General features: G+C 52.4%; 2 protein-coding genes across 3 annotated transcripts in view; one reads left to right on the top strand and one right to left on the bottom strand.

Annotated features, from left to right (window-relative positions):
• Positions 1–1,167: 1,167 nt before the first annotated feature.
• LOC309356646 (uncharacterized protein) lies at positions 1,168–19,391 on the top strand. Its single transcript, XM_081888199.1, has 11 exons — positions 1,168–1,583; positions 1,688–1,939; positions 6,506–8,770; positions 9,860–9,972; positions 10,635–10,693; positions 11,250–11,398; positions 11,743–11,908; positions 12,014–12,205; positions 14,608–14,838; positions 16,745–16,901; positions 17,681–19,391. The coding sequence occupies exons 1-11, from the start codon at positions 1,496–1,498 to the stop codon at positions 17,753–17,755; spliced, it is 3,747 nt and encodes a 1,248-aa protein (XP_081744325.1). The 5' UTR covers positions 1,168–1,495; the 3' UTR covers positions 17,756–19,391.
• TNRC6A (trinucleotide repeat containing adaptor 6A) overlaps positions 18,424–26,565 on the bottom strand; it is a 40,113-nt gene continuing 31,971 nt past the window's right edge. For both annotated transcript variants that reach the window (XM_081888197.1, XM_081888198.1), the window contains 8 exons: positions 25,994–26,125; positions 24,577–24,735; positions 23,891–24,031; positions 22,969–23,082; positions 22,542–22,760; positions 21,904–21,974; positions 21,615–21,754; positions 18,424–20,623 (listed from right to left, as the gene is read on the bottom strand). In XM_081888197.1, coding sequence (XP_081744323.1) covers positions 20,242–20,623; positions 21,615–21,754; positions 21,904–21,974; positions 22,542–22,760; positions 22,969–23,082; positions 23,891–24,031; positions 24,577–24,735; positions 25,994–26,125 — 1,358 coding nt within the window. In that variant the 3' untranslated portion in view covers positions 18,424–20,241. The remainder of the gene's footprint in view (positions 20,624–21,614; positions 21,755–21,903; positions 21,975–22,541; positions 22,761–22,968; positions 23,083–23,890; positions 24,032–24,576; positions 24,736–25,993; positions 26,126–26,565) is intronic.

Genomic DNA, 26,565 nt, shown 5'->3' with positions numbered 1-26,565 from the left:
CTCTACTGACCAAACTCTGTTAAAGGCACCTCTTGGCTGCTGAGCCAAGAGGTGGGAGGAGCTCTTGATCTCAGGTCAGACAAGGGGAACCCTTTTCGGACTGAGGGCTGCATTCGAGGGGCCACTTGCCAGAGGCAAAGGTAGGTGGAGCCATGAATGTGAATTCTCCCTTTTGTACAGCAGGCTGATTTCTACACACGCCCCTCGCTATCCTCCAGCCAGACTTCATGTCCAGAGTTCAAGGACACATTCCAGCCAGGCAGAAAAACTCAAGGAATGTGCTAATCTGAGCTGGCGAGGGGTGAAACTATGGCTCAGGGAGGGTCCTGTGAGCCTTTGGCCCCCACACCCATCCCTGGCTTAGGTGCTCTGCAAAGGCTCTCTGGAGCCCCATGTATTCTGTGGCCAGTTCCTGCCGATTCAAGAGCTTTGCCTGTTGGGACTTGCTCTGCTGTTGTGTTTGGAGCAGGGGCATGGGGGTTTTGTGGCCCACCAGGAAGCCTTAGCTCCCATCTGCCCCAGCCATGATGGCCAATGGGCAGGGATGGTGGGAGTTGTGGGCCAGCAACAGGGGCAGGACCACACTGCACCCTTCCTTGTACTAGCATGATGGGATGTAGTGGCCAACTGCTCAGCTACCAAGGCCTCTTGCTCCTGTGCTGCCAAGTGGAGGTGACTTCTTGGGTTCCAAGCAAGGGAGAGGGGTTGGGGTGGGGACACTTTGCCCCATGCTCCTCTGGACAACCACATAACAGTGATGGGCACACTAATGCCAGAGCAACTAATGCTAATTTTCCCTCTTTACGGTAAGTTAGTTTCCCCACCTTCACCTCTGCAAACAGGCATCAGAGAATTCAAGGACACATTTCAGCCAAGGAGGAAGGAACATGGGGAGGGTGTGTGTGCTCCCTAGGGCCAGAGAGAGAAGCCTGGTGTGCCACATTTGGCCACCAGCGCCTGAACTGTCTCCTTGCAGCTGGCCTGCTAGACGGAGGCTCGGAGAGGGCCAGGGAGTCCCTGGGATTGAAGTACCTAGCAGGGCGTCAGTCGAAGTCCCCGAGCGCCTGCCCCGGAGAGGGCAACCAGGAGACCCCCTCGGCTGCTCTTGGCCCCACACGCCCCTCCCTCGAGGGGGAGGCGTGGGCCAGTCAGGGCACTCTGCAGATGCTCAGAGAGCAACTTTTCCTCCCCACGTGCGCCGGCAAGCTCTGGGGCTGCTGCCTCCCTCGCCTCCTCCCGTCGTGCCACCGCGGGCGTCCCGGAGTTGGGAGCAGGCGGGGACTTCCCGTCTCCAAGCCGGGGGGCTCCGCTTTCCGGGGCGGCGGCGGCGGCGGCGGCTGCTGCTGCTGCTTCTCCGCCTCCTCCTTTTGTGCCCGCCGCGCGTTCGCTGGCTCGTGTCGCGCACGGGAGGTGGCGAGCAGGGCGGAGGGGGGGGGGGGGGCTCCGCTTCCTGGCAGCGACGGCGGCGCGCTTCGGAGGGAGCCGGGCGCGCAGCATGGACCTCCACCGCCGCTGCTGCTGCTGCTGCTGCCGCCGCCTCCGCTGCTCTCTCGTGGCGCTCCTGGCCCTGCTGGCCGCCGCAGGTAAGGCGCGGGCGAGGGGGGCGCGGGGTGGGCCGGGCGCTCCGTCGGGCACCACGGGGTACCGCGGGCTCCTCTCCTGCCCTCCTCTGTCTCTCTCCGCGCAGGGCGCTCCGGAGGCTGCGAGCGACGCCTGGATGCCTCGGCCGCCCCCGAGGGCCCCCCCTGCTCGGATCTCCTCCCCAGGCAGCCGCTCCCCGTCGAGGGGCAGGAGGCGGCGGCGGCCCCGCCAGACCCGCTGCAGGTGGACTTCGAGGGGGGCGGCCGGGAAAGAGGGCGGCAGCGTCGGCGGCCCCGCGGGGACCAGCAAGGCGCCGGTAGGACCCCTCAGCCTGGCCTCGCCATCACCCCCTCCTCCGGTAAGGACCCCCTCCCTCGAGAGGGCTCCAGAAGGTCGCCCGGCTGGCGATCGGTCTCGCTGTCCTTGGCATGGGGAAGACCCCGCCCCGTCGGGTACTGTCTGCCGGGGGTGGGCAAGGCTAGGGCGCTCTCTGCACACGCTCAGAGACCCGCTTCTCTCGGATGATGTTGCCAGCGCCCTCCAAAATCGGGCAACAGCCCTTCTTCGCCGGCTGGGGACGCTGGAGCCGAAGATCGCTCCCTGGGGGAGCCAAGTAGCCTCAGGCATGGGGCACCCCAACAAGGCGTCTCGCTCGCCCGAGGACCCCCCACACTCCGCCACTTGTTGCCTGCCTGGAACTGCCAGCACCGGGTGTCCCGTGTGGGAGGTGGAGATTTGGCAGGTCTGAACCTGGGGCTGGTGTGGGGAGGGTGAATTTGGGAGTCATTGGTGCTGCAGGGCGCCCTCACCCCAATTTTGATCACTGAAGTGACTTGTCTGTGCCACCCCACCCCCCAGATGTGTCTGGACTCCATCTCCCATCCTCCTCCTTGACTTTTGGCTGTGCTGGTTTGGGGTGATGAGAGCTCAGCATCACCTGGGAACCACAGGGTAGCTCCCCAGCCCCCTGCTTCATGGAAGATACACCTGACCTTCCAACAGGGAACATTTTTGCACACCGCCAGTCATTAATAAATTACTGCTCATCATTTAGGAAGATTTACATGCCACACTTGATTTTTTTAAAAAATAGCTAAACTGCTTACATAAATATGATGGCCGTGTGCCGTACTGTAATTGTTTAGTGCATTCAAATGTTCATGGGGCTTTTCATATTTTAATCTTGGCAACAGCCTAGTAAGGTAGGACAGCAGCAGCAGAGGCAGATTTAGGGGAATGCTACCACACTGTGGGGGACACAGATGGCGCTGTGGGTTAAAGCCTCAGCGCCTAGGACTTGCTGATTGAAAGGTTGGCGGTTCGAATCCCTGCGGCGGGGTGCGCTCCCGCTGCTCGGTCCCAGCGCCTGCCAACCTAGCAGTTCGAAAGCACCTCCGGGTGCAAGTAGATAAATAGGGACCGCTTACCAGCGGGAAGGTAAACGGCGTTTCCGTGTGCAGCTCTGGCTCGCCAGAGCAGCAATGTCACACTGGCCATGTGACCCGGAAGTGTCTCCGGACAGCGCTGGCCCCTGGCCTCTTAAGTGAGATGGGCGCACAACCCCAGAGTCTGTCAAGACTGGCCCGTACGGGCAGGGGTACCTTTACCTTTTTACCACACTGTGTGCAGAGCCAAGAGGGCACCACAGGGGGCGCTGCAGCAATGGCAAACAACAGAAGGCAGAAAGTAGAAGACGGTGCCAAATTTTAAAAAGAAAATCAGAAAATAAAAAGAGCCTTCTGGATCAGGTCAGTGGCCCATCTAGTCCAGCATCCTGTTCTCACAGTGGCCTACCAGATGTCCCAGTGGGAAACGCATAGGCAGGACCCAAGCCCAAGAGTGCTCTTCCCTGCTCTGGTTTCCAGCAACTGGTATTCAGAAGCATAGCAGCCTCCAGCTGTGGACAATGGAGTTCATAGCTTTAAAGCACCCGCAAGCACCATCCCCTTTAGATGGCCATGTGCATTTTTTCACTGGCTTCAAAATGTCCCACGCTGCTCTTGCTGCGTTTCGGGAAGCCAACTGCTCCTTCTGCTAAGTGAGGGGTGGGGCCCGGACCTCTGCCCCCAAGTCTTACCCTGGCAGCACCCGCAAAGGATAATGCCCGGCTGCGAAGCCCCATGTTCTTCCTAATGTCTGCCATGTTTTGGAGGCTGGTTGTGGCTCCTTCGTGGGGCAGGAAGGAGCACTCTGCACATGGCTCTTCGTTCTCCTCCCTTGCTATGTTCCAGGAGGGGTCTGATCTGCAGGGTGCTGCTCTGTCTAAAGGTATCTGCACCTTTGCCGCCACCTGTCCCCTTGCTCGACTCCTATCTCCACTCCAGAAAGACATCATCCCACCTTATGGTGCTGCGAGGATGTATCTGTGTGGGTGTGCAGTTAGCTGCAGGCAGGTCTTTTGGGGTTGGTGCTGGCTTTGTGCCAGAGCTGGGTATCTTTCTTAGAGCTGCATTCCTAGACTGAGTAGAATGGAAATATTATGCAAGAGGAAAAAAGCAACAGAACCACAGTAGGAGGCAGCTGCCTTTGTGGGATCCCAGCAGAGCCGTTGGGGTTCCCATCCAGGGCTAACTTTCCTTCACAATCCCTAGATTAAATATGTCCATCTCATGCATGCTTGCCTACCAACCCCAATGAAAACCTCTTGCTAGTGACCCAAACTCTCCTTTACCTTGCTTAGGGTTTTCGTCGATGGAGGAATGAAGCTCTCGCCCTTGACACACGGTTGGGTTTAGAAGAAAGCAATGCCAGACAAATTCATAGCACACTTATGTGGTCTAGATGCTCATCTCTAGGTTGGGATGGGAGGAGGACAGCGAGTTATGACTCTGCTCCTTTGGAAGAGTGTGGCTAGGCATGTACCTTCCCCTCTGTAAGACAAAGTGTGGGGAACATTTTTGAGCCTGAGGGCCACATTGCCTTACGAGCAACCTTCTGGGGGCCACATGCCAGGTGCAGACAGAGTCGTGGGTCAAAGTGAGTGTGGCCAGAGGCAAAACAGCAGTTTCCACCGCCACTCTCCACTTTTCTACTTTCCAGCCACACAAAAGTCAGATATTTCTGCACAGCTCTTGTCTACCACCCAGGCAAGCAAAGTGACATCATTACACTTCAAGGGCACTTGAGGAGATGGCAAGGCAGGTGAGGGCCAGATAGTCATGGAGGGCCGTATTCTGCCCCTCCTGTCTTCGGGACAAGAGACGCAGGGCTGATACAATGCCCCTCTTTGATTGTTCAACCTTAGGTGGAGAGTAGGAGGGCAAAGGCTTCAAGGTTTCAGTCAACTCTTAATCAGCGAGGTCATGGGCAGCCTAGACTGGCCTGGTGGTCTGGCTGCCAACTTAATATACCGCAGGCTCTTACTGGCCTGGGCTTATCTCTCTCAGTCCATCTGTATGAGTGACAGGCAGTGCTCTAAGGACAACCTGGCTGCTTGGGGGGGGGGGAGGATTTTCCTTCCCCACTGGCAATCAGACGAGAAGTAGTCATTGTAAGACTATCAGAGACTGATAACTATGGGGTGCATGATGCTCTGCCTGAATCCAGATGTTCACTATGATGGATGACATCGCAGCTGTGTGTGTGGATGCAGGAAAGAGTAGTGGCACTCATCCTACAGTCGCTGATGCACACCCTTCCTCATTCCCTGGGGTCTCTGCCTTCTGCTTTGCCCCCACACGTCAAGTCCCGTGTCTCAGATGTGAGTGTATGAATGCAGAGGATCCAGGAGTTCCTCGTACAAAACGTGGATTTCTTCCACAGCAGACACGATGCCAGCCTCCTCCTCCGAACCAGCCGTGTCAGATAGCAGTCTGTGCCAGAGAAAGCTTGTTGCCTTGGCAACACAGAGAGAGTGATGCAGAATATCTGGGTGGGTTGTCTTGAGTGCCTGTTCTGGATTATTAGCTGGGCTTCTGTCGAATATTCTGCCACTGAGCTCCAGAGCCATTCTTACCCAATAGCTACGCTGTGGCCCCTGGGAGGCTGGGGGGAGATTTCTGCCCCACCCCATGTCTCTTCGTCTTGGGATTGAGAGCTGTGTAACTACGGTCCGGATGTGTGTGTGGTGTCCATGCGTGGTGCAGAAATCCGGTGAGAAGCAGGGCAGCTGCTCCACCCCCAAATCAGCAAAACCAGATCAAAAGCAAATCATTCATTAATTCTCCTTGTATGCTGCTTTTCCATGCTCAAAGCAGCTTACAACAAAGAAAAGAGGAGAGCATTTCAAAATCAAAGTGCAAAAATAATTTCCTAATAGCAACAAAACACCACAACAGTATAGAGAACACCAGACAAAGACAAAACAAAACACTTCAGTGCTATAAATATAGCAAGGTTGCATAAACAACTACAGTACAGTGGTACCTCGGGTTAAGAACTTAATTCATTCCGGAGGTCCGTTCTTAACCTGAAACTGTTCTGAACCTGAAGCACCACTTTAGCTAATGGGGCCTCCTGCTGCTGCCGCGCCACCGGAGCACGATTTCTGTTCTTATCCTGAAGCAAAGTTCTTAACCCGAGGTACTATTTCTGGGTTAGCGGAGTCTGTAACCTGAAGCGTCTGTAACCCGAGGTACCACTGTACATCCAGCATCCAATTGCAAAAATAACAGGGGAGCTTTACAGTTGCACCGAGAGAGCTCTGTGTTTAAATGCATTTTTGGAACAGGAGGTTTGGGGGCTTTGGCTTATTCACCCTCCCGGGGCTGCCAGCGTGTAGCATCAGCGCAACACCACTGCCTGGTACCTCCCGGTGCTTTAACCTCCTTGTGTCTGGTTGAACAAAGGGCACTTGCTGACATTTGCAGCTCAGATCCCGAAGACGCCTCCGCTTTTCTGCCTGTAGGGGTGGCAGTGAAGATGGTGCTACCCCTCGACTTCCCCCCGGGGAGCTCACTGCCTCTGCTTTCCCTCCACCCCACAGGGTCAGATTTCTCTGGGCTGCAGGACTCTCTACCTGTAGGACAAAGCACCAGTAAGACGCTGAAGACCCTCCTCCATGGCAGCGCTGAGCCCTCTGGCATCACCTGGCATCTTCCCTCATCCACTGATGCTGCTGTCCCCACTGTGTCGTACCCAGACTTGCAGACTGGATCTGCTGTCCTTGATGCCAGCCAAGAAGAAACATCGAGGAGGCCAACGGAGGTGGAAGAAAGCAGAGCAGCAGTTGCCACTGGGAGAGGCACTCAGTTCCCCACTCAAGAGAGCACATTGGGGGTTGGTGGGCTGCCCCAACCAAGTCCACGCCTCATCACAACCAAGCCTGTGACCTTCTCAGCGTTGCTTCCTGGGCCCATTTCTCCAAAGGATGCTGCAGGTCAAAATTCTTGGCCCTCTTCTCTTTCGGAAGAATCCTCCAGCCCTGGAGCTGGAGAGGAAGCCCCTGAGGTCTGGCAGTCCACCAGCCCCTCTCTGCTTCTGGCCTCCAAAGTGCAAGCTGCTACACAGACCCAGGCTGAGCCCCAGCACCCTTGGCTGGAGAGCCAGGGACCCCCAAGTGCTACGACGGGTGGGAATGAGACACGCAGCGTGGGCCCTACAGATGACCTGAAGATGCCCACCAGAGCCAGCAGCCTGAGGCCCCAGGAGACCCAGTCACCCACTGCAGAGACTCAGGAGACCCTTCTTCTGGCTTCCACTCCACAGCCAGTTGCAGCTGGTACTAGGGCAGCCCAGGAAGAGGATGTGGCAACCATCACAACACAAATATTGCCACAGGGCTGGAGCTCAGCCCCGTCTGTGGTGGGTGCTGAGGGGCCAGGGGGCAGCACACCAGGCGTGGAGCCAGAAACCAGATCTCATGAGTCTTGGGGTGCCATGGGACCCTCTGATCCTGGCCCCACCCTGGCTCCACTCCCAACGCCGCCGAGATCCAGGGCAGGGTTGGGTCACACGATGGAGATGACCCAGGAAGCCATAATCGCAGGCAATTTTGTCCCCAGTGGAACAGCCCTGGTGCACAATTCCACAGAAGCCATGAGGGCAGCACAGCCTGTAGTGGATGCTCAGCCTACTTCTGCAGAATCCCCACATCATACAGAGGTGGCTCCCCACTCATCCTCATCTTTCCACTTGGGGACAGCTTTGCCCCTGAGGTTGGCAGACTCTGCCACCCATCCTGCTTCTGCCAGCAACCTCCCTACTGGGTCCACATTGCTCACCTCATCTGTGGGCCCGGGTGGTGTCATGGAAGAACCAAGAGCTTCCAGAGCAGGTGGGCATACCAGCGCAGACGTGCCCATGTTTCAGAACGCCACAGACCCGCTCACGGCTGCGGAGATTGCCTCCAGCGGGGCTTCCACAGCCACAGAAGAGTCTGGATCTCAGAGCCCCTCGGAGCCTGGCAGTGCCTGGCCCACGAAAGGGGGCGATCCTGAACAGCCATCCTCACAGCCAAGGCAGCTGACACCTAAGGGGGCTGCAGAAGAGGGCACCTTGCCCACCATGGTCCCCAGTCCAATGGAGGTCTCTGTCAATTACAGAGAAAGAACAGGGGCGCCTAGCGACGCCAGGGAGGGCCCTCATAAAGCCACAACACTCCCCACCCAGCAGGCAACAAGAGAGGGGTCCCTTTGGCAAGCCACAGAGGCAGCAGAGCCCTTCACCAGCACCAGCAGCCTCCCAGGAAAGGGTGCCCCCGATGGCTGGACTCCCAGCCCAACCAAAACCCCAGTGGGCTCTGAGGCTGCCTTGCTCACTCCAGAGGGAGATGATGTGAGCACAGCTCCTTCGTTGAATCCAGAGCTTCACTCCCAAGCAGCCAATTCCTCCAGTTTGGGCTCTGGAATGGCTGTGCCTACAAGCAAGATAGGAGCCACTGGGACCATGCCCATGACCCACCGGCTGGGGACCTCTCCAGGCAGGACAAGGAGCTGGGAATGGGGGAAGAGGCCCAGCGCCACAGTCGAAGGTGGCTCTATCAGGGAGATTGCCCGTTCTCCGCTTAGTCCGGAGGGTCTTGTCCGAACAACAGCCACTCCAACAGGGAGCAGTGGGCACACACAGCCGCCTATGCCAGCTCCAGGATCAAAGAGCACTGCAAGGGAGGAACCTGTCGTTGCCAGCACCCGGCTCTCGCCAGCCACACCAGAGAAGTCCACAACGCAACTGGAGCCGGCCGTGCCCAGGGAAGGCCGCCCCAGAGCCCACCAGGTCTTTGTGGCAGAGAATCAGCTGCCCCGCCTGAAAGGTCAGTGGGGCACCTCTCTCTGCAAACCGAGGGAGGGAAGCAGAGCTGATCTGGGGGGCAAGGTTGGCAAGCTAGGAGGGGGTACTGTGGCTGGTGAGTTCCTTGTAAACCGAGGTTTAGTGGGGACTGGAAAGGACTGTCTGCAAAGGCGGTGGACTCTCATTCATTGGAGGTTTCTAAGCAGAGGTTGGTTGGCCATCTGACGGGGATTTCCCCCTCTCTGATTCCTGCATTGCAGGGGCCTGGACTAGGTGGCCCCTGGGGTCCCTTCCTACTCCACCTTTCTATGTTCTGTAGTGCTTGTTGGGCCTGGTAAAGCTGAAGGCAGAGAGGTCACAAATAGCTGGAGTTAACTGATTCTAGTTTCAACGCTTTCCTCTCCCCTGATGAGTTTTACAGAAGTGGGGAGGAGGACGAGGACAGCCAGGGCTGCCCCCTGGACTGGTTGATAAGTTAAAAGGCAGCAGGTGGGGGCTGGCAGAGGATTTTCCCGGAGAAATTCAGGCGTACGCCAGCTGTACCCATTTGCCCTGATGGACCAGCCATCCTCAGGTAGAATTTAACACATAGGAGGTCCCACCACCTTGGTCTGGGTCTGAATGTAAAAACGTAAGATGACTTCCTGGTCAGGCCAAACGGGACCCCACCTAGCACCATGTTCTGACAATGGCTGACCCAGCGCCCATTGTGGGAAACCCACAAGCATGGGCATAAAATGAAAACAAAACCTGTAAAAAATACTCAGTTTCTACACCCATTCTCCTGGTCCAGCTACAGCTGTGGCCATTGGCCTCTTTGAAGCAAGTTTTGTGTTGCAGAGACTCCTGGCTCTCCTTTTTAATGCTATAAGCCTGCAGCTTCTGTGGTCCCTACACTTGTGGGGCAGGTGGATCCACCCTCACCATCCTGCCATGCTGTGGCAGCTGCCATCACTTGGGGCCCTGAAGGTGGTAATCGAATCATAGACTCATACGTACAAAGCAGGAATCACTACTAAAGAATCTCTTCTCTCTTTCTCTCTCCCTCCTTCCCTCACCCCCAACCTTGGGCTGAGGTGGGTCCTATTTCCCTTCTCCTCCCTTCCTGCAGCCACTCTCCTGCATATCCCTTGTGAGCTGGTCCTGGCCATGGAGTTTTCCAGAAGCTTTTGGAACCCTGACTCACTTGAGTACCAGGGCCTGGTGCTCAGCGTCAACGAAACGGTGGGTTAGCCGTGTCTGTTTACCCAGGACTTGGGTGGGATTTTAACTGGATTGCCCAAGGTCCTAGAGCCCAAAAGCTACATTCCCTGCTGGTCAACCTTCCCAGGGCCACATGGCCATGGTGGCGAGGCAGGACTAGAGGCAAAAGTTGGCGGGGCTGCAAATGTGAATCTGGCCTTTAAACACTCGGCTAGTTTCTATGCACCCTTCCCTCTCATCTTCATCCAGGCAAGCAAGAGTCATGATTAGAATACAAGGAAATCATTCCGCTCTGGCAGAAGCACTCAAGGAGGGCGTGAAGCATGGGCCAATGAGGGGTGTGGCCTGGGAAAGGTGGGTGGGGCCTGATGATAGTTCCAAGGGCCAGGTGAAGAGGACTGGAGGGCCACATTTCATCTCCAGGTCTAAGGTTCTCCCACCCCTCCTAGAGTTTATTATTTTGAACTGGTGATGCTTCATTGTTTTAATGCCTGAGGGATTTTTAAAATAAATTGTGTCTGTTTTGTTGCAGGTGTTATAATTTAATTGTATTTTATGCGTGATTTATTTCATGTTAGCAACCCCCCTGGGATCTGTTTTGGTGAAGAGTTGGAGATGGAAGCTCCATAAATCAATGACTGATTGATTACCCATCCTTCCCCTTCCCATTTTCTCTCTCTAAGGTCACACCTCTCTTCGATTCTCTGCCGGGATTTCAGCGACTGGAAGTGAAGGCAATCCGGTATCTATCCATCCATCCATCTCTCTCTTTGGGTTTTCTTGTCTGCCGTATCCCAGGGCTCAGGGAGGGCAAGATGACTGACACCATTGTGTAGCAGGTGAAAATGCAAAAGTTGAAAATTGTCCTGGGTGGCTCCTTGGAAGGCAGATGACATCAGGAAGGCCTTGATGACTCTGAGGAATCTCTGAGGGTGCAGGAGGTGGGCAGGGAAGAAGGCAACTTACTGGCCAGCTCCATCTGATGGCAGAGTTGGATCACCAGGAGAGGCTGGTTGCAGGAAAGCCTTTAAAAACTCACAGAACTCAAGCAATTTCCTAAAGTATTTGGTGCATTCATGAGTCACATTTCCAAAACCTGTCCCTGCAAAATAATTTCGCTTATGGGTGATGACTGGGCCCTGAAACTTCCTGTGTTAGGAATGGCAGTGTGTGTGTGTATTTCAGCACTCCGATGGGGCTGCCCCTTCTGCCACCTTCTGTGTATTGCATTGGACTAGATGGTCCTTGGGATACCCTTCCACCTCTGCAATTCTACCATTCTCTTATTCTCTCTGCAGGCCCGGGAGTGTGGTGGTGGCATTTGATGCCCTCTTCCTGGTAGCGGCTCCCGGCTTGTGGGCTGCCCTGAATCGCTCATCCCTCTCAGAGCGCTTGCGGCCGGGGCTCTGGGTTGGCAATGCCCGGGTGCTGCAGAGCACGACGCTGGGTAAGCTTTTGCCCATTTCCCAAACCAGCCGACATCAGTTGCCCAGGAGATGCCACTGGGGACAGAACCTGCGCACCTGCAAAGCAGCAGCTCTCCCACTGAGCAATGGCCCCCTCCCCACAAGTTTCTAGTACTCAAGATTTTAAACAAAGTGGCTGCTTTCCATAGACACATCAGAAGCTAGCTGCCTTTCTCCAGTGGGCCCACCTAGGTCTACACTGCCTGGCAGCAGCTCTCCAGGGTTCTCGGGTGGAGTGTCTCCCAGCCCTACCTGGTGACAGAACCTGGGGTCTTCTGCATGCCAAGCAGGGGCTCTGCCACTGAGCTGTTGCCTGTTCCTACAGAGCGGCACCTGGACCTCTGCTCCGTGCTCTTCGCCTGCCAAGCCGGCTACGAGTGCGTCTCCACCGGGGAAGACGGGAGTGCCGTCTGCACCTCCGCGTGCCACCGCGACTACTGCAAGAACGAGGGCATCTGCACACACGCTGTCAACCACACACCTGTCTGCCAGTGAGTGCCATGGCGCACTGGCCTTGCGCCCAGTCCCTCTGCCCCTGCACACACGTCTCTGCCTTCAAGGCCTCTGCCTGATGGTTTCCCCCTTTCATTCCCCAGGTGTCCCGTGGGCAACGACTTCTGGTTCCTGGGGGTGCGCTGCGATTACAAGGTGACCCAGCAGGGCTTGCTGGGGGTGGCCTGCGGCCTCTTGCTGAGCCTGGTGGTGGTCGGAGCTGCCATTGCCGGCCTGGTGATCCGCCGGGTTCGTATGCTGCTGCTGGAGGCCAGAGCGGATCAGACCAAGAGCAGGTGAGACCCTGCCCCTTCTCCTCCCTTCCTGGACTCCATGGAGGTGGAAGGAAGGGAGAGAAACTGGGGCACTGCTCCCATTGGTTCCCTGCCTTCCCAGCCAGTTGAATCAATGCACTGCTTTGACAGTGCCATTGGCCACCTTGGACAGGGCTGGTTTAAACGTGGAGCAAAATAAGCACAAGCTTAGGGCATCAATGGAAGGGGTTTAGGGTTAGACATTTTCCATAGCTGGATTTTTAACAATAAACGGTCACAAATTGCTCACCTGAGCATTCGTTTTCTCAGCTGAAGTACAGTGGATCCATGGGTTACGTTACCTTCGGGTAATGTAACTTTTTGGGTTGTGAACGCAGCAAACCTGGATGTGGATACTTCCGGGTTTCGCCGCATGCACAGAAGTGCACTATCGCGCCACGTGCGCGCGCAGAAGCAGCGCCTCATGTTGCGGACTTTTCAGGGTACGTACGGACCGCCAGAATGAATTAAGTTCCTATCCAGAGGGTCCACTTATTAAAAATCCCAAAAGAACAACTATGCAACAAGGCAGGCTTGATGTCTTATCTCTACTAAGTACAGAAGTGGATGCGTTAAGGTAAGATTAGTTTTGAGGATCCGATCCTCGACTTTGCAGTTAGAAAAAGCAGGAGAAAACTTTTCAAATATAAAGTACACAAAGATAAGCATTATTTTCCATCCTCATTGTAGGTTTTGTTTCATTTCAATAAATAATTTTATTTTATGGTTTGTTATTGTTCATATTTTGAATTGAATGTTGTATTTTGAATCGGATATATATAGGGGCACCCAAAATTAAGTGGTTAGGGCATCTAAAGGTCTTAATCTGGCCCTGACCTTGGAAGAGGAAGGACTTTCCTTCATCGAAGGTGTTTAAGCAGAGGTTGGGTGGCCACCTGTCCGGGCTTCTTTAGCTGTGATTCCTGCATTGCAGGGGGTTGGGCTAGATGACCCTTAGAGATCCCTTCCAGCTCTGCCATTCTATGATGTCTTCCCCCCTGTTCATGACATTCCTCATTAGCCTCTTCTCTTAGAAAGGGCACCCACAGGGGCGGTTTGCAGTGCTGAGTCTCTGCTGCTTCCCTTTCTCTGGGCCTTGTTGGGCTCCCAGGGCTGTTCACTCATTGCTCTTTCCTTATTATTATTTATTAGATTAGTATACCATCCTTCACCCATAGATCTCAGGGCTCTTGCCTTTTCCCATCTAGTGTGGGGCTGCGGGTGGGTGGGAAATGGGACGGGGGCTGCTAGGCTGAGCTGAGGGATCTATTTCCTCCCGCCAGGCCTGCTTTCAAGGGAAAAGCAAACAGCCAGCAGCTTCTGGCTGAACTCCAAGGGAAATCCGGGGGTGGGGTGTGAGGGGTAGAGTGTGTGTAACTGAGCTTTGTGTTGAGAGAGAGACAGGGGGGATTCATTTCAGCCTGTGCTCTTTAGCACTCCAGGCTTGAATCTCTGGCTACAGACTCTGAGCATATGCAGAGTGTAATCCCCTTTCTAGGCTCTGAGCATAAGAGTGTAATCCCCTTTCTAGGCTCTGAGCATATGCAGAGTGCAATCTCACTCCTAGAATGAAAAGATTGGGCAGAAGGTCTCACTGTGGGCATCTTGCCTAACCCCCATAAACATCCTCTCAACCACTTTGACCTGCAGAACTGGCACTGTTACAGGTGTCACATAATACCTGTTCCACATTTGTAAGAAATATATATTTTAGTGAGGCGGCACCTACAGTCTGGAACTCCCAGACTCTTGACATCAGGCAGGGACCTTCATTGTACAGTGGTACCTCGGGTTAAGTACTTAATTCGTTCTGGAGGTCTGTTCTTAACCTGAAACTGTTCTGAACCTGAGGTACCACTTTAGCTAATGGGGCCTCCCGCTGCTGCAGCGCCACCAGAACACAATTTCTGTTCTTATCCTGAAGCAAAGTTCTTAACCTGAGGTAATATTTCTGGGTTAGTGGAGTCTGTAACCTGAAGCGTATGTAACCTGAGGTACCACTGTACTCTTTTCTGTGCCTGCTGTTAGAAACATTTTTGTTTAGACAACCCTGCTCAGGCTTTTAGAATGATGGTGCGTATATTGGCCATTTTAATTTTCTTGAATGTTTTAATTTCTTTTACTAATAATTTCTTTTTCTAAACTGCTATGAGGTTTCCTACCATACACCAGCATATAATTTTTAATTACCAAGGACTTCCCAACAACATGCTACTTCAGCATGTTTCGTTTTTGCTTTTTTAAATAATTGTATTTACAGTATGAGGATTTTAGATTAATTTCCATTACATGGGGGGTTGGACTAGATGACCCTCGGGGATCCCAACTCTACGATTCTCTGACTCATAGCAACATAAGGGATCATAAACTCTTGACCCCTCCAGCTATCGCCGCTTCTGCCGCCTTGACGATGTCTCGGCCCACTACTGGTCGGAGCCTTGGCTGGCCTCAGCAGTCTCCTTGGACAACCCGGCCTTCAGCAACTCGGAAGAACTGCTGCACTTGCAGATCCTGGACACAGCCTGCTGCAGCTGCCAGGACGACTGCATGGGCCCCGACGGCTACTGCAAGCAGCCGCAGGATGCCCCCTGCATCGGGGCCGCAGGCCGGCCGAGGTAACTGTCACTTCAGCCATGGTGGGTGGTGTAAAGGGTGGAGTATGAAGGGTTCTGGTGAAAAGGGGGGTCAAGGACTGCTGCTGTAATGGCACAGGGGCATACAGTGTTTAGTTTCTGGAAGGGAGGTGCCCTGTCCTCAAGCATCAAGTTTCTCAGTGATGGGACACCTGCTTGGCATGCAGAACATCCCAGGGTCAATCCCCAGTGGCATCGGCAGGTAGGGCTGGGAGAAACCGTACACACCTTTGTTCTGGATGCTCCTCACCTTTGTGCAAAGGTGGGGGACTCACTTGCAACAGGAAAATAAAGATCTGCTTTGCTTTGACTGATTCCTACCTCACCCTAGTCTTCTCTGATTGATAATGGTCTCTGAGGACTTTGAATCCCTTGATGGAGAGTTGGGCTGTAAAAGCCAATGCCCATTTTTTAAATATATCAGCTTGAAACCCCAAAGAGCCGCTCTCAAGTCAGTGAAGGAGACTGTAGGTGGGCCAGCGGTCTGACCAGATCAAGACAACGTCCTCTGTGTTTGGCAATTGTAAATTCATCCTCCTGTTTTTTAAAAGATGAGCTGCACAAACCACCTTCATTTGCCCTCTGTACATATAGACTAGCACATGCAAAGGACTTCCATTGCTTAGCGACTTCCCACCCCCCAGCAAGCAAATCATGCTTGTTCCCCAGCAGCAGGCAACAGCCCAGCAGGGTGGAGAGCAGGCTGGGCAGGGAGGTGGGAACTCCCCAATGAAAGTTCAGGCTGAGCCCAGAGGACTGACCTTCAATTGTCACAGCTAACCTCCTGGCTGGCCTGAGGCCAAGCAGCTGGCATAAACTTTCCACTTATGCTGGTTTGTTTGGTGCTAAAGGGAAAAAACCTCCCCAAACATAAAGGCCTCTAATAGTGCCATGGAAAGAGGAACTCAGGAAAAGTTTGATAACCGGCGGCAGAAATGCAGAGATAAGCCCCCACACTGCTAGACTGCAGCCTTGTGCTCCAATTTCTTGGCTGCTTTTCCCAAGGCAGCATCTGACTTTCAGCTTCCTCCCTTCGGCCCCTCCTCCTCCAACCTCAAATCTTGGAATGCAAGCATTGATCTAACCATGGATCTTCCTTCTGCTGGGTGGGGGTAGATGCTTGGTGGGGAGATAGGGCTCAAGAGGGGAAACTAGGAGAAGAGGTTTTAACCATTCAGGGTCAAAGTCACATGCCCAACTATCTCATCGATTAGAGTTGGGTCAGATGCCTGAAACCCAATATTTTATTACTGCTAAGTAGTGGAGAAGGGTTTAAAGATAAGCCCAGCTGCTGGATGAGGCCAAAGGGGTGCCACCAGGGGCCCATCCCTTCCAGCATCCTGTTCTCACAGTGGCCAACCAGATGCCCCAATGGGAAATCCATTAAGCAGGACCCCTTAAGAGCCCCCTCTCCTCTTGTGGCTTCCAGCAACTGGTATTCATTATTCAGAAGCAGACCACCTCAAATATCCTTCCTGAGAATGCACCATGGCAGTAGTTCCTATCAACAGAGACACTGGGCTGCATCCAATAGTTGCAGCACAACTACTTGTGCTACTTCCCCTTTTCCAAAAGCTCTGGTGAACCCTGGAGTGGGTGGAAAGCCAGTGGAAGAACCGCATTGGCATTTGACAAAATCTACAACTCTTTCTCCCTGAACCACCACCGTAGTTGATCCTGGTGCGCTTTAAATCACTTTTAAGTAGGATGTGGCAAAATGCTGGCCTTACTTTCATTCCTCGGGGAAAGTCATGGGCTTCCAAGGAGTTGGGTGTTCCACGTTTTAATGTGTGTTTCCTTGCATCTAATGCCCCAGTACAGTCTAGCATGTGTAGATAAGGCTTCCTCCCATTTTGCATCTTGGACATCTTCCTTCCAATCTTTTTAGCGCTCATTACAACCATTGGGATGTGAGCTCCAACAGCATGAACGACCCTATGATAGACTCCGGGAAGGCCAGTGAAGTCTCCGTCTCCAGCTGGCCCATGGAACCTATTCAGTGGAGCCCTTGCCCTGCTCTGCACAACCCCTCCAGGGAGCAAGTGGTGAGTGAGGCCCAGGGCAGGGGGAAAGCAGGTACACTTCCCTGGGCTGTGGGTCTCTAGTTTGGAGAGGTGGCGCTTTGGCACGGAAGCGCACAGGGTAGTTTGGCACAGAACTCTGATGAAACACAACTATTCGTTTCCATATTGCAAAACAAACAAAAAACCCCTTATTTGCATGTTATGATGAATCTCCAAGGGGGCCAGAGGGTATAAGATATAAATTTGCTCATGTAACTTGATTATGGTGGAGACTACAAGAAGAGACTTTTGCTCAAGGTCACTCCATCAGTTTGGCAACAGCCAGTAAGTTGTCTGGCTGCTCACCCATAATGCAATAGTCCTACATTGTGGCATCTGCTCATTGGCCCTAGAAAACGAAAACGGGCCTTCTCTGCAGTGGCTCCCCATCTCTGGAATGCTTGCCTGGTGCCTTCATTATACACCTTTAGGCGCCAGGCGAAAACATTCCTTTTTAACCAGGCCTTTGATCTGATTTACATCCTATGCCCTTTTAAAATGTGTTGGTTTTTTGGGGGGGGGCTATTGGGTTGTTGTTTTTATTTTAATTATGTATTTTGTGGTTTTATATCTTGATTTTATTCTGTGAAACACCCTGAGACCCCTCCCCAAGGTGTAAAGTGGTATATAAATTCAATAAATAATAATAGAAATCAGCAGGAAGGGGAGAGAGGGGTTGGGCCCTTTCAGCCAAATTAGCCCCCTGCGGCATTCCCAGTACAAAACAATCCCTGGAGCCCCACTGTCTCTCCTTTCCACAGCACAAAGCCCAGAGGCCTCACTCTTACTGCGAGGGAATGGAGCTGGTCAACCTGGAGAGAAGCTGGACAGCCTGAATCCTTCCAGTCAGACACAGGACGTGTCAACGTGCTCGAAACCAACCTTTTAATTTCTACCTGACCAGCTCAGAGATTGAGGTGGCTTTGAACCCTGCGAACAGTGCAAGCCCATCAAGGCAGGTGGCTGATGTCAGTTTTCAATGCAAAGGCTTGAGGAGGCTCAACCATCAAGTAAACTAGCCTTACTGGTTTGGTGTTGGATTTTTTTATTTTTATTTTTACGAGTAGTTACTCTTGGGAGGAACAGCACAGCACTGGAATCCAACACTGGGACAAAACTGAGCAGTTAGTTCCTATTTGGACGCAGGAGTTAGTTCCTATTTGGAGACAGGAATCTCCTTGACAGAAAAAGCTGGACAAGTAACTGGATTAAAGGGCGAGGAGGAAGAGCAGTTACTGTTTCGTTTTGTGCAAGTTGCTGTAATGGAAGTATTAAACGCCAGAGTTAAAAAAAACAAACCAAAACCCAGCATTTTTTCCCCACACGCTCCTCAATTTCTAAGTGTCCTGTCAAGATGGGAGCTGGCCCTAAAAGGAAACACACAAATACTAAACCCTTGTTAACCTAGCATAATCTAGCAAATCTGCCTGTGCACCAATAGCAGAGGTTCCAGGGGGAATAGGGGAGACACACGGACAAACAATACAAATCACGAATGAGACCGTTCCATGGTAAGCAGCCAAAAAATGTCATGATTTATTAATATCTGGAGAAACTTCATAATTAGAACACAACCCAAACTGTACATTTTACAATCACACTCTATTTGTAAACAGTTAAAAAGCCACTGGCGACTTTTGCATCTTCAGACACAACAGTTAGAATCAAGGCAATGAAATGAGAGCGTCTTTCAGCACAGTTAAAAAAATTGGTTTCTTTTCTTTTTTTATCCTTGTTTAGTCTTTCATCCTCCAACTAAACAAGCTTCAGGTAATAACACCATTTGTGGCAAAAGAGAAGATGACTTTAACACTTTCACAAGAAAAGTATTTGCAGGAACTTTTAAAACATTTAAAATTTATACAACAAAATTCTGTAAGCCCAAGTTCTTGGTTACAGTCTGCATAGTTACTTCAGCTTTAAGGTTAAACACTGAACACAGTCACGAGAGCAGGAAGAAGGGCCACACCAAAGGGGGGGAGGGGGAGGAGGAAAGGAACAAGGGGGCCGGCTTTACAAAAATTGGGGGGAAACTAGAGATTAAGAGCCAAGCACCCCTCTCCCACCCCACACTATTAAAAAGACAGCATTGGAAAGCACAGAATGTCGAACTCCAGCGATTTGAAGCAATTTTTGGCAGAAGGAGGTTTACAGAGCAAGTAGTAATCAGTGCTAAAAGTTATTTTCCTATAAGAAACTACAAGGAGTTTTACGTAGGGACCTTGGTTTTTCCTGAGAGCCATGCTCTTAGATTTAGGAGGTGGGAATAGAAAAAACACAAATGGAACATGGCCAAACACTGCTCGTTATTCCCAGAGATAGAAAGCATCTTTTAACATCCACAATTTTTTTTTGTTTTTAAAAAATATTTAAGTGATGGTCGAGTAAACATTGTTTCTCAAAAGAAAAAGAAAAAAAGGAAAATAAAAGATTTCTGTAAACAAGGCAGCACCCCAACACAGGAGCCCCCCCCCAAAATAAAACAAAAACAAAAATACCAAACGCCTATTGAAAGTGCAGGACCCCCTGCCCAGACAAGCAGGCCGGGTTGCCAGTCATAGCTGTGCGTGCAGTTTCAGAAACTGCAGAGCTCCATTCTTTAGTTTAATTCCACATGAACAAACAGGTGCAAGGCTTTTCCGCTTGGCATCCTAGGTACCAGTCTCATCATTCGATTGTTGGGCGCTGGAGGGCCGCCACGTGGCGGCTAGGTGGGCAGGCAGGCGTCAAGGCATAGTGGGGCACAGCCTGGTCCAAAGCAAGGAGCATCCTTCTGTCTGTCCTCCAGGAAGCGCCACCCGTGAGCTGCTGCTGCTGCCCCCACCTTGACGATTGTGGGGCAGGGAGAAGGACAGAGTCTGTGCAAAGCCTAAGAAAGCTCAAACTCCACCATCAGCAAGTTGCAAAAATAGTAAGAATGATGATGACAATGATGATGAATCCACAAAGCAAAAAATAAAAATAATAAAATAAAATAAAAAAGCGATGGAACACATGAAAAGCAAGCTGATTCTACGTAGTTTTGTTTTTTCTTTAAACTATGTATAGCACTATATCCTGGAAGTGTAAAATCTATAACTTTTTCACATTATAATTATTGGCCTGCACGATTCAAGTATTCAAACTGGGATGTTTTGGGCTAAAACAAAGGGGGCGGGGAAGAGGGGAGGAAATGTGCGCACGAAGTAACCGTTTCCACAGGTGACCCCTGGAGGCTGCAAGTGGGGAGGGTGGGTTGGCGGGGAGGGATGGGGGGAGAGGGAGTCCAAATTTAGTGCTGCTTTGAGGTCACAGTTTTGTTCACTGAAAGAAGAAGAGGTGGCTACATGGACTCCCCTCCGGCCCCCAGGTGGTCAACGGAGAGGAAAGCATTGAGGGGGGACGGGCTGCTCAGCCCTCCCCTGGTGTCGTTGCTGCCCAGGGAACCCCAGAGGCTTGTGGAATAGTTAGGGCTCCCCCAGAGGGATGTGCCGTGGAGGTCTCCGCTGCCCGTTCCTGAAAGCCCAGCACCATTCCAGTGGCTGTTTAGGTCGTTGCGGTTGGAAAATGCGTGGGAGCCATCGAGGCGCCCCAGGCGGGTCTGACTTGTGCCCAGAGACTGCCAGGCAGGGGAGGGGGAGAGAGACTGGCCTTGTGCAAAGAAGCGGCTGATCTCCTCTTCACTGGCAAAATCAGCAAGGATCGTAGTGTTCCCGAGGACACACCTGTACGGAAAGAGGCCCAGAAATGGGTTGAGGCGGGCACAAGCCCTCGAAAGCAGGCTGCATCTTCTCTTCCCCGACTCATCCTCCACTACTCCAGCCCACCTGCCTTCCTCGCGCACAGAGATTGCAGCAGGCATCCCTGTTCCCACTATTCAGGCTCTGGCTTGCACCAGTCACGCTCTTCTAAGGCAGGAGAGCGGTAGAACACCTGCTCTGCATGCAAAAGGCCCCTGGTTCAAACATTGCCCCCCCCATGTCATCTGCAGGTAAGGCTGGGAAAAGACCCCCTTGCCTGAAACCCCAGAGAACCCCTGCTAGTCAGAGTAGACCATACAGAGCTAGATGGAACCAAGCGTCTGACTCGGTATAAGGCAGCTTCCAGCTAAGACCAGCCCTTCACTCAGAAACATGAGGACTAGCATCTTATTTTTCAGGGGAAGCAGCGTAGCTCAGGGACAGGGCAGAAGGTCCCAGGTTCAGCCCCCCAGGTCATTTCTAGGGAGAGCTGGGGGGGGGGGAGACTCCCTTGCCTGAAGAGAGAGCCACTGCTGCCAGTCAGTGTAGGGACAATGCAGAGTTCGATGGACCAGTGGTGTGTCACAGCCCAAGGCAGCTTCTGGTGTTTCTAGGAGATCAGTTCTATCTGCAGCCCTCAGACTACCCTGTGCTCAAAGCAATTTTAAGAGTTTTGTGCTTTTAAATCCTACCCTGCCCTCCATCACTCATAGCAAATGCATCTCTAGCAGTGTATCTGAAACAGAGTCGATCATAAGGATGAACGTTTCTTATGGGAAACGTCTGTGCCCTGCCCAGTGAGGGGCATCATAAGGGACCACCCACTTACACAGAAGTGTGCCAGCTAGACGCTGCTGCTCTCAGCTTCCCCTGAGGCCCCAATCCTTGCCTTCTGCACACCGCGCCCCCTGCCCCCCCATGCAGCAGGACAGAAAAGCACCTCCCCTCTTCCTCCCAGGCTCCCGGCCATACTTACATGTGGAGAGATTTTTGTGCCTTCACCACCTCTTCTTTTGAACTGTAGCGGACCAATGCATTGCCGTGGGGCAGGTTCAGGTGGAATGTGATCAGCGGCCCGTGCTGCATGCACAGTGTCCGCAGGGTGGAGCCATCAATCTGGATAGGGCATTGGGGGGGGGGGGGGGAGAGAGAGGCACACATAATCACACAATGTCTCTACCTGCCTGAGCCCTCAGGGCAAGGGGAACAGGGCCCAAACCTCCCTGCAAGCTACTGGCACAAGGCAAAGCTGTGCCCTCACTCACCTGAGGTGTGAGGTTCTTCAGGACAAGACAGTTGGTTATTCTCCCTGAGCTGCTCTCACCCCAGCTTGAACCTGCCGGAAGCAAAAGAAAAATGACACTGCCGTCGTGGGAAAAGGTGCCTGCAGGCCCCACATGGGATTTTTTAAAGTCCTCTGCCCTACCTACAAAAGGGCCAGATTTCACCCCATATTGAATGAGGCCAGAGGCTTCTAGTTCGTGTGTGGGAATCAAACCAGCCACTCTAAAGCAACAGTGACTTTGCAACAGAAGGAAAACTGTGGTACAAAGCTCGTTGGCCATGCCCTCAGGCTGCCATGTTCCCAGCCACCAGTCAGTTCAGAAGGCTGGCGCTGAAGATGCTGCAAGAAGCAGGGAGATTTGAGAGCGGACAGAGTGCAGGGTCTGAACTTCAGGCCCTGTTTCAGCTCCTGATTGATGGCCCATGATCCTAATTTCCAGGGGCCCCCTCGCCACCACCTTGGGTTGTCCTGGCAGGCAATGCTACCAGCTGTGACAAGGCAGCTCTCCTGCAGCCTCAAGAACAGAAAGCAAGGAAAGGTGTTCTTTCTCCTTCCGCAGAACCCCCTCCTCTCTGCAGGCAAAAAGCCAGCCTGGCCAAAGGCAACCCAGACCCTCACCAGGGGTATATCTGGCATCGGAATTGCTCCAGCTGCCCCCGAGCCGCGCAGAGTTCTCCCACGAAGACAGAGGCAGCTTCTGCCCGGTCAGTCCTGGCGGTGGGCGCGAGGGAGCGGTGATGCTCTTGGGTGGCAAAGGAACCTTCCACAGCTCGTGAGCCAGAGAGGTGTTGTTAATGGAAGCAGGAGACCACGTCGATTTGGAGTCACTGTTTCTGGCTGGGAGGAAAGGAAACCAGAGGCATGTGAAAAATTAATAATAATGAAAAAGGAGAGCTGTTCCTGGTGCCCCTCCCCAATCTTCCCCATGGACTGATCCAGGCAGCACAGGACTCTGGGCAGTTAAGGGCTGGGTGGAGAAGCATGAGTTCATGGCGGCATCCAAGAGGAGGCAGACATGGCCTGTGTGTGACGCACCCGACCTCACCTGAAGAAGAAGTGCTTTGTGCTGTACTGCTGAGGGAAACATTGTAGTTGGAGGCACGAATGGATGACCAGGCACTAGTTGAAGGCAGCGTGGTGTTCAGAGATGAGGATGACCCTAACAGGAAAAAGTCAACAGCTCATCACTCCCCTGGAGGACACCAGCAGCAAGGGAGAGACAGGCACCTTTGTTTCTTCATATGCGCCGCAGCATTGAAATGCAGGTTCCAGGGCTGAACCCCGCTGCAAACTGGAACGCAGAGCCCAGCGAGGTGGGTGCAGCTCTGGTCACCCAGGCACAGCTCAGTTCTCTCCTGCCCACAGGAACCCTTCTTCCCCCAGCACTGCTCACACCAACAGACCTCAACTCAGGGATCAAGCCATGGCTGGATGCAAGTTACTCAAGGGGGGGGGACCCTAAGGCGATGGCGTTCCGGACCTCTTCTCCCACTCTTGCCAAGATGCACACTGGTTAGTGAGTTCCACCATGGCTGCAGTTCTGCAGAAGCAGCATGCAAGGCTTGCTTCACCCAACTGCAGCAGAATGGAGGACGTGCAAAATCCCAGTGGACCCGACTGCCTCACACCTGAGCTTTCCAGAATGTCTCCATGGTGGAAAGCACCAAGAATCTTTTGAGAGGGGCTGGGGGAACCCTTCTTGCTCAGGTCAGGTCAAGCGAGACCTGACCAGCTCCTTGTGCTCTCCTTTGTGTAACACTTTGCTGGGTATGGAGAAGGACTCAGCAAAGGTCTCAAGAGCTGTAGGATTTCCTTCCTCTAGAGACTTGCCAAAGACCAAGCCACTTAAATCAGGCATGATAACAAAAAGCTCAGAAAAATACAAACTGGCACAACCTTTGGACCACTGAAGGGGCTCTTTTTGTGCAGAATTCTCAAGTGACCAGCCTCTGCTCCCAGATACATACCGCTGTTCCTGTCCCTGAGGTGGTCGGCCTCCCGCACAGTGTTAATCGACAGATTGTTTGTGACGCTGCCGGGAGTGATGTACGGGTCAGTTTCAGGGTCGATGTTTGGATAACCTTTCCACGGCTCACCAGGACGAAATTCTAGCATTTTGAAAAAAGTGTCAGGAGGCTGAGCTTATTCCATGGAAGAACTATTGGGCCCAATTCAGCCTCCGAGTGAACGCTGAGCAGATGATCACCGTACATGGTGCCGGTGGGGCAGGGATGGGGGACCCACTTCAACTCACAACGAGACTGAACCTTCTCAGATAATTCTCAGAAAAACATTTGGGCTTTCCCCCAAGTTCTATCAAAGTTTGGAGAGAAATGCATCCTCTTAGGAGCACCTTTGTAGTTCCCTTTCCAGCTGCAAGATCACATGCATGTCCTCTCCCCCCCCCCCCAACTTAACTTGTGGAACTTCCTAGCACAAAACTAATACTTCCAGCTGCCTCTCGGGTCCACAATTTATTGTCACAGCCAGAGAAGGCACGTAAGTAAACTCCTCTACCCTTCCCTAAAGACTTCTCAAGTCCCCCTTCAACCAACTGCTTCCACCACCTTCCCCAGCCCAAGAAGGGAAGAACTTGGTTTCCTGTGCCCCAAGCCCCAAATCTTGGGGGAACAGACTGGTGCAATTCACCCACCTGGTGGCCAATTGACACTGCTAGAACCGTTAGGCGATTTGGCACGTGGCCAGCCGTCCCCAATCGATCCAGGAGGGCTGGCTGGTGAGTTACTGCTGTTCATGAAGTCGTAGGGAACAAAGGGAGTTTCCTCCAACCTAAAGCCACTTGAAATAGCACCTGGAAGAGAGGAGACTGCTGATCAGTTTGGCCACCGAGCTGCTAAGAGCAACCACCAGATTAACCCCTTCCTTTACACCCACAGCTCAGAACATCATTCTGAGTTAAGTCAGAAGTAGTCCTCCAGTCCCTGCCAAGGTGTAGCAGGTCACATCCCCACTTGCACACAGGTGTCATCCTGGTCCAGGGTAAGGTCTTCATTCTCCTCTAAATTAGCTATGGCTGGCAGCCAAGGCGAATGAGATCTGCCTGCATGGGCAGAATCTGGCAGGCAACTGCTGCAAATTCCCAAGACCAGCGGCTTTCTTTGGCAACCAAAACAATACACCCCAGTGTGATTGTGGGATTATGCTTCAAACCATGCAAGGGCCTCTCTGAGAAAATAACCATGCAAGGAGCCGCCCAGAGTGGCTGGGGAAACCATAACAACAACAACAACAACAACAACAACAACAACCCCAGCCACTCGGGGGGGGGGGAGCTTCCAACAGGATATTAAAAACACAGTAAAAGATCAAACATTAAAAACTTCCCTAAACAGGACTGCCTTCATATGTCTTCTAAAAGCCAGATAGTTGTTTATTTCCTTGACATCTGATGGGAGGATATTCCACAGGGCAGGCGCCACTACTGAGAAGGCCCTCTGCTTGGTTCCTTGTAACCTCACTTCTTGCAGTGAAGGAACTGCCAGAAGGCTCTCAGGAGGCAGAGACTCTAGGGGGACAGCTTTGGCATCCTACATGACATTTTGCCCCCTGTGTGGCCCCAAGTCCATTTCCCGTGCCTACTCACAGACCACTCCTCTCTCCTCTTGCCACTCTCGTCACATTTTGCATAAACCTCAAAGGATTTTTGGAAAAAAAGTTTTGAGTGCTACATCAACTCTTAATTTCAGAAAAAAGCATCCAAAATATGCAACCTTTCAGGTATTGTACCAATTTGCATCCTTTAGTCCAGGCTTCCTTAAACTTGGCCCTCCAGATGTTTAGAGACTACAATTCCCATCATCCCTGACCACTGGTCCTGCTAGCTAGGGATCATGGGAGTTGTAGGCCAAAAAACATCTGGAGGGCCGAGGTTGAGGAAGCCTGCTTTAGTCAGAATAAAAGGTGTATGGTATGAAAGCTTTATTGCCACCTTTCACAATGAACACCCACAAATTACACCCCTTCTCTTTGCAGCACCCATCTTCAGGAGGCCCTCTTTGCACCTGGTGTTTGGGGCCCTCTTTGCTCCCCCTCCCTTGCATTCCACTCACCGTTTTTGCTGGCATTTTGATCCAACGATGTGTTAGCAGAAATACTGTCCACAGTCATCCATTTTCTCAGCCGGGACTGTGGCTCCTTAATACTGCCCAACTCCATATTTACATTCAAGTTTGAGTTCAATCCTGCATCGAAGAAATTGGGTTACACTCCCTGGACTCCAGTTCAGCTAAGCATAGCAGTCTGAATAAAACAGGCCTCTGCTACCTTCACTGTCAAGAGGCAGAATTTATTATTATCGTCATAGACCAGTTCTGGGTCACTTACAATATCAGGAAAATCATAAAACACAACAGGAATACATTGAATTGCAATTGGGTATGACAGAGACAATTCAGATATAGCGGCAGTTAAAAATATATATTAAATCTTGATCACTAAAATATAACCTAAAATTATCATTTAAAACCTTAATCATTTTGGTAGTAGAGCTTGTTCCCTAAGTTTTATGGCAGCGTCAAGAGGCAGGATTCACTATACCAGCTGCTCAGAACCACAAGCGAGCAGAGTGCTGCTGCTGTACTCAGGTCCCAAAAGAGGCATTGTGATTTTTTGAGCTGGGAGA

Source organism: Podarcis melisellensis, assembly GCF_964234715.1.
Source record: "Podarcis melisellensis genome assembly, chromosome: 14".
In the NCBI taxonomy this organism is placed as follows: Eukaryota; Metazoa; Chordata; class Lepidosauria; order Squamata; family Lacertidae; genus Podarcis; species Podarcis melisellensis.
Note: the sequence above shows the minus strand (reverse complement) of the source record. Positions and strands in the feature narration are given on the sequence as shown.

What these genes read in the sequence shown, in the direction of transcription:
- LOC309356646 (XM_081888199.1), top strand. Translation starts at nt 1,496, where the DNA reads ATGGACCTCCACCGCCGCTGCTGCTGCTGCTGCTGCCGCCGCCTCCGC. An exon ending in GCTGCAGAGCACGACGCTGG is followed by an intron (nt 11,399 to 11,742) that starts GTAAGCTTTTGC and finishes CTGTTCCTACAG; the next exon opens with AGCGGCACCTGGACCTCTGC. An exon ending in ACCCCTCCAGGGAGCAAGTG is followed by an intron (nt 16,902 to 17,680) that starts GTGAGTGAGGCC and finishes TCCTTTCCACAG; the next exon opens with CACAAAGCCCAGAGGCCTCA.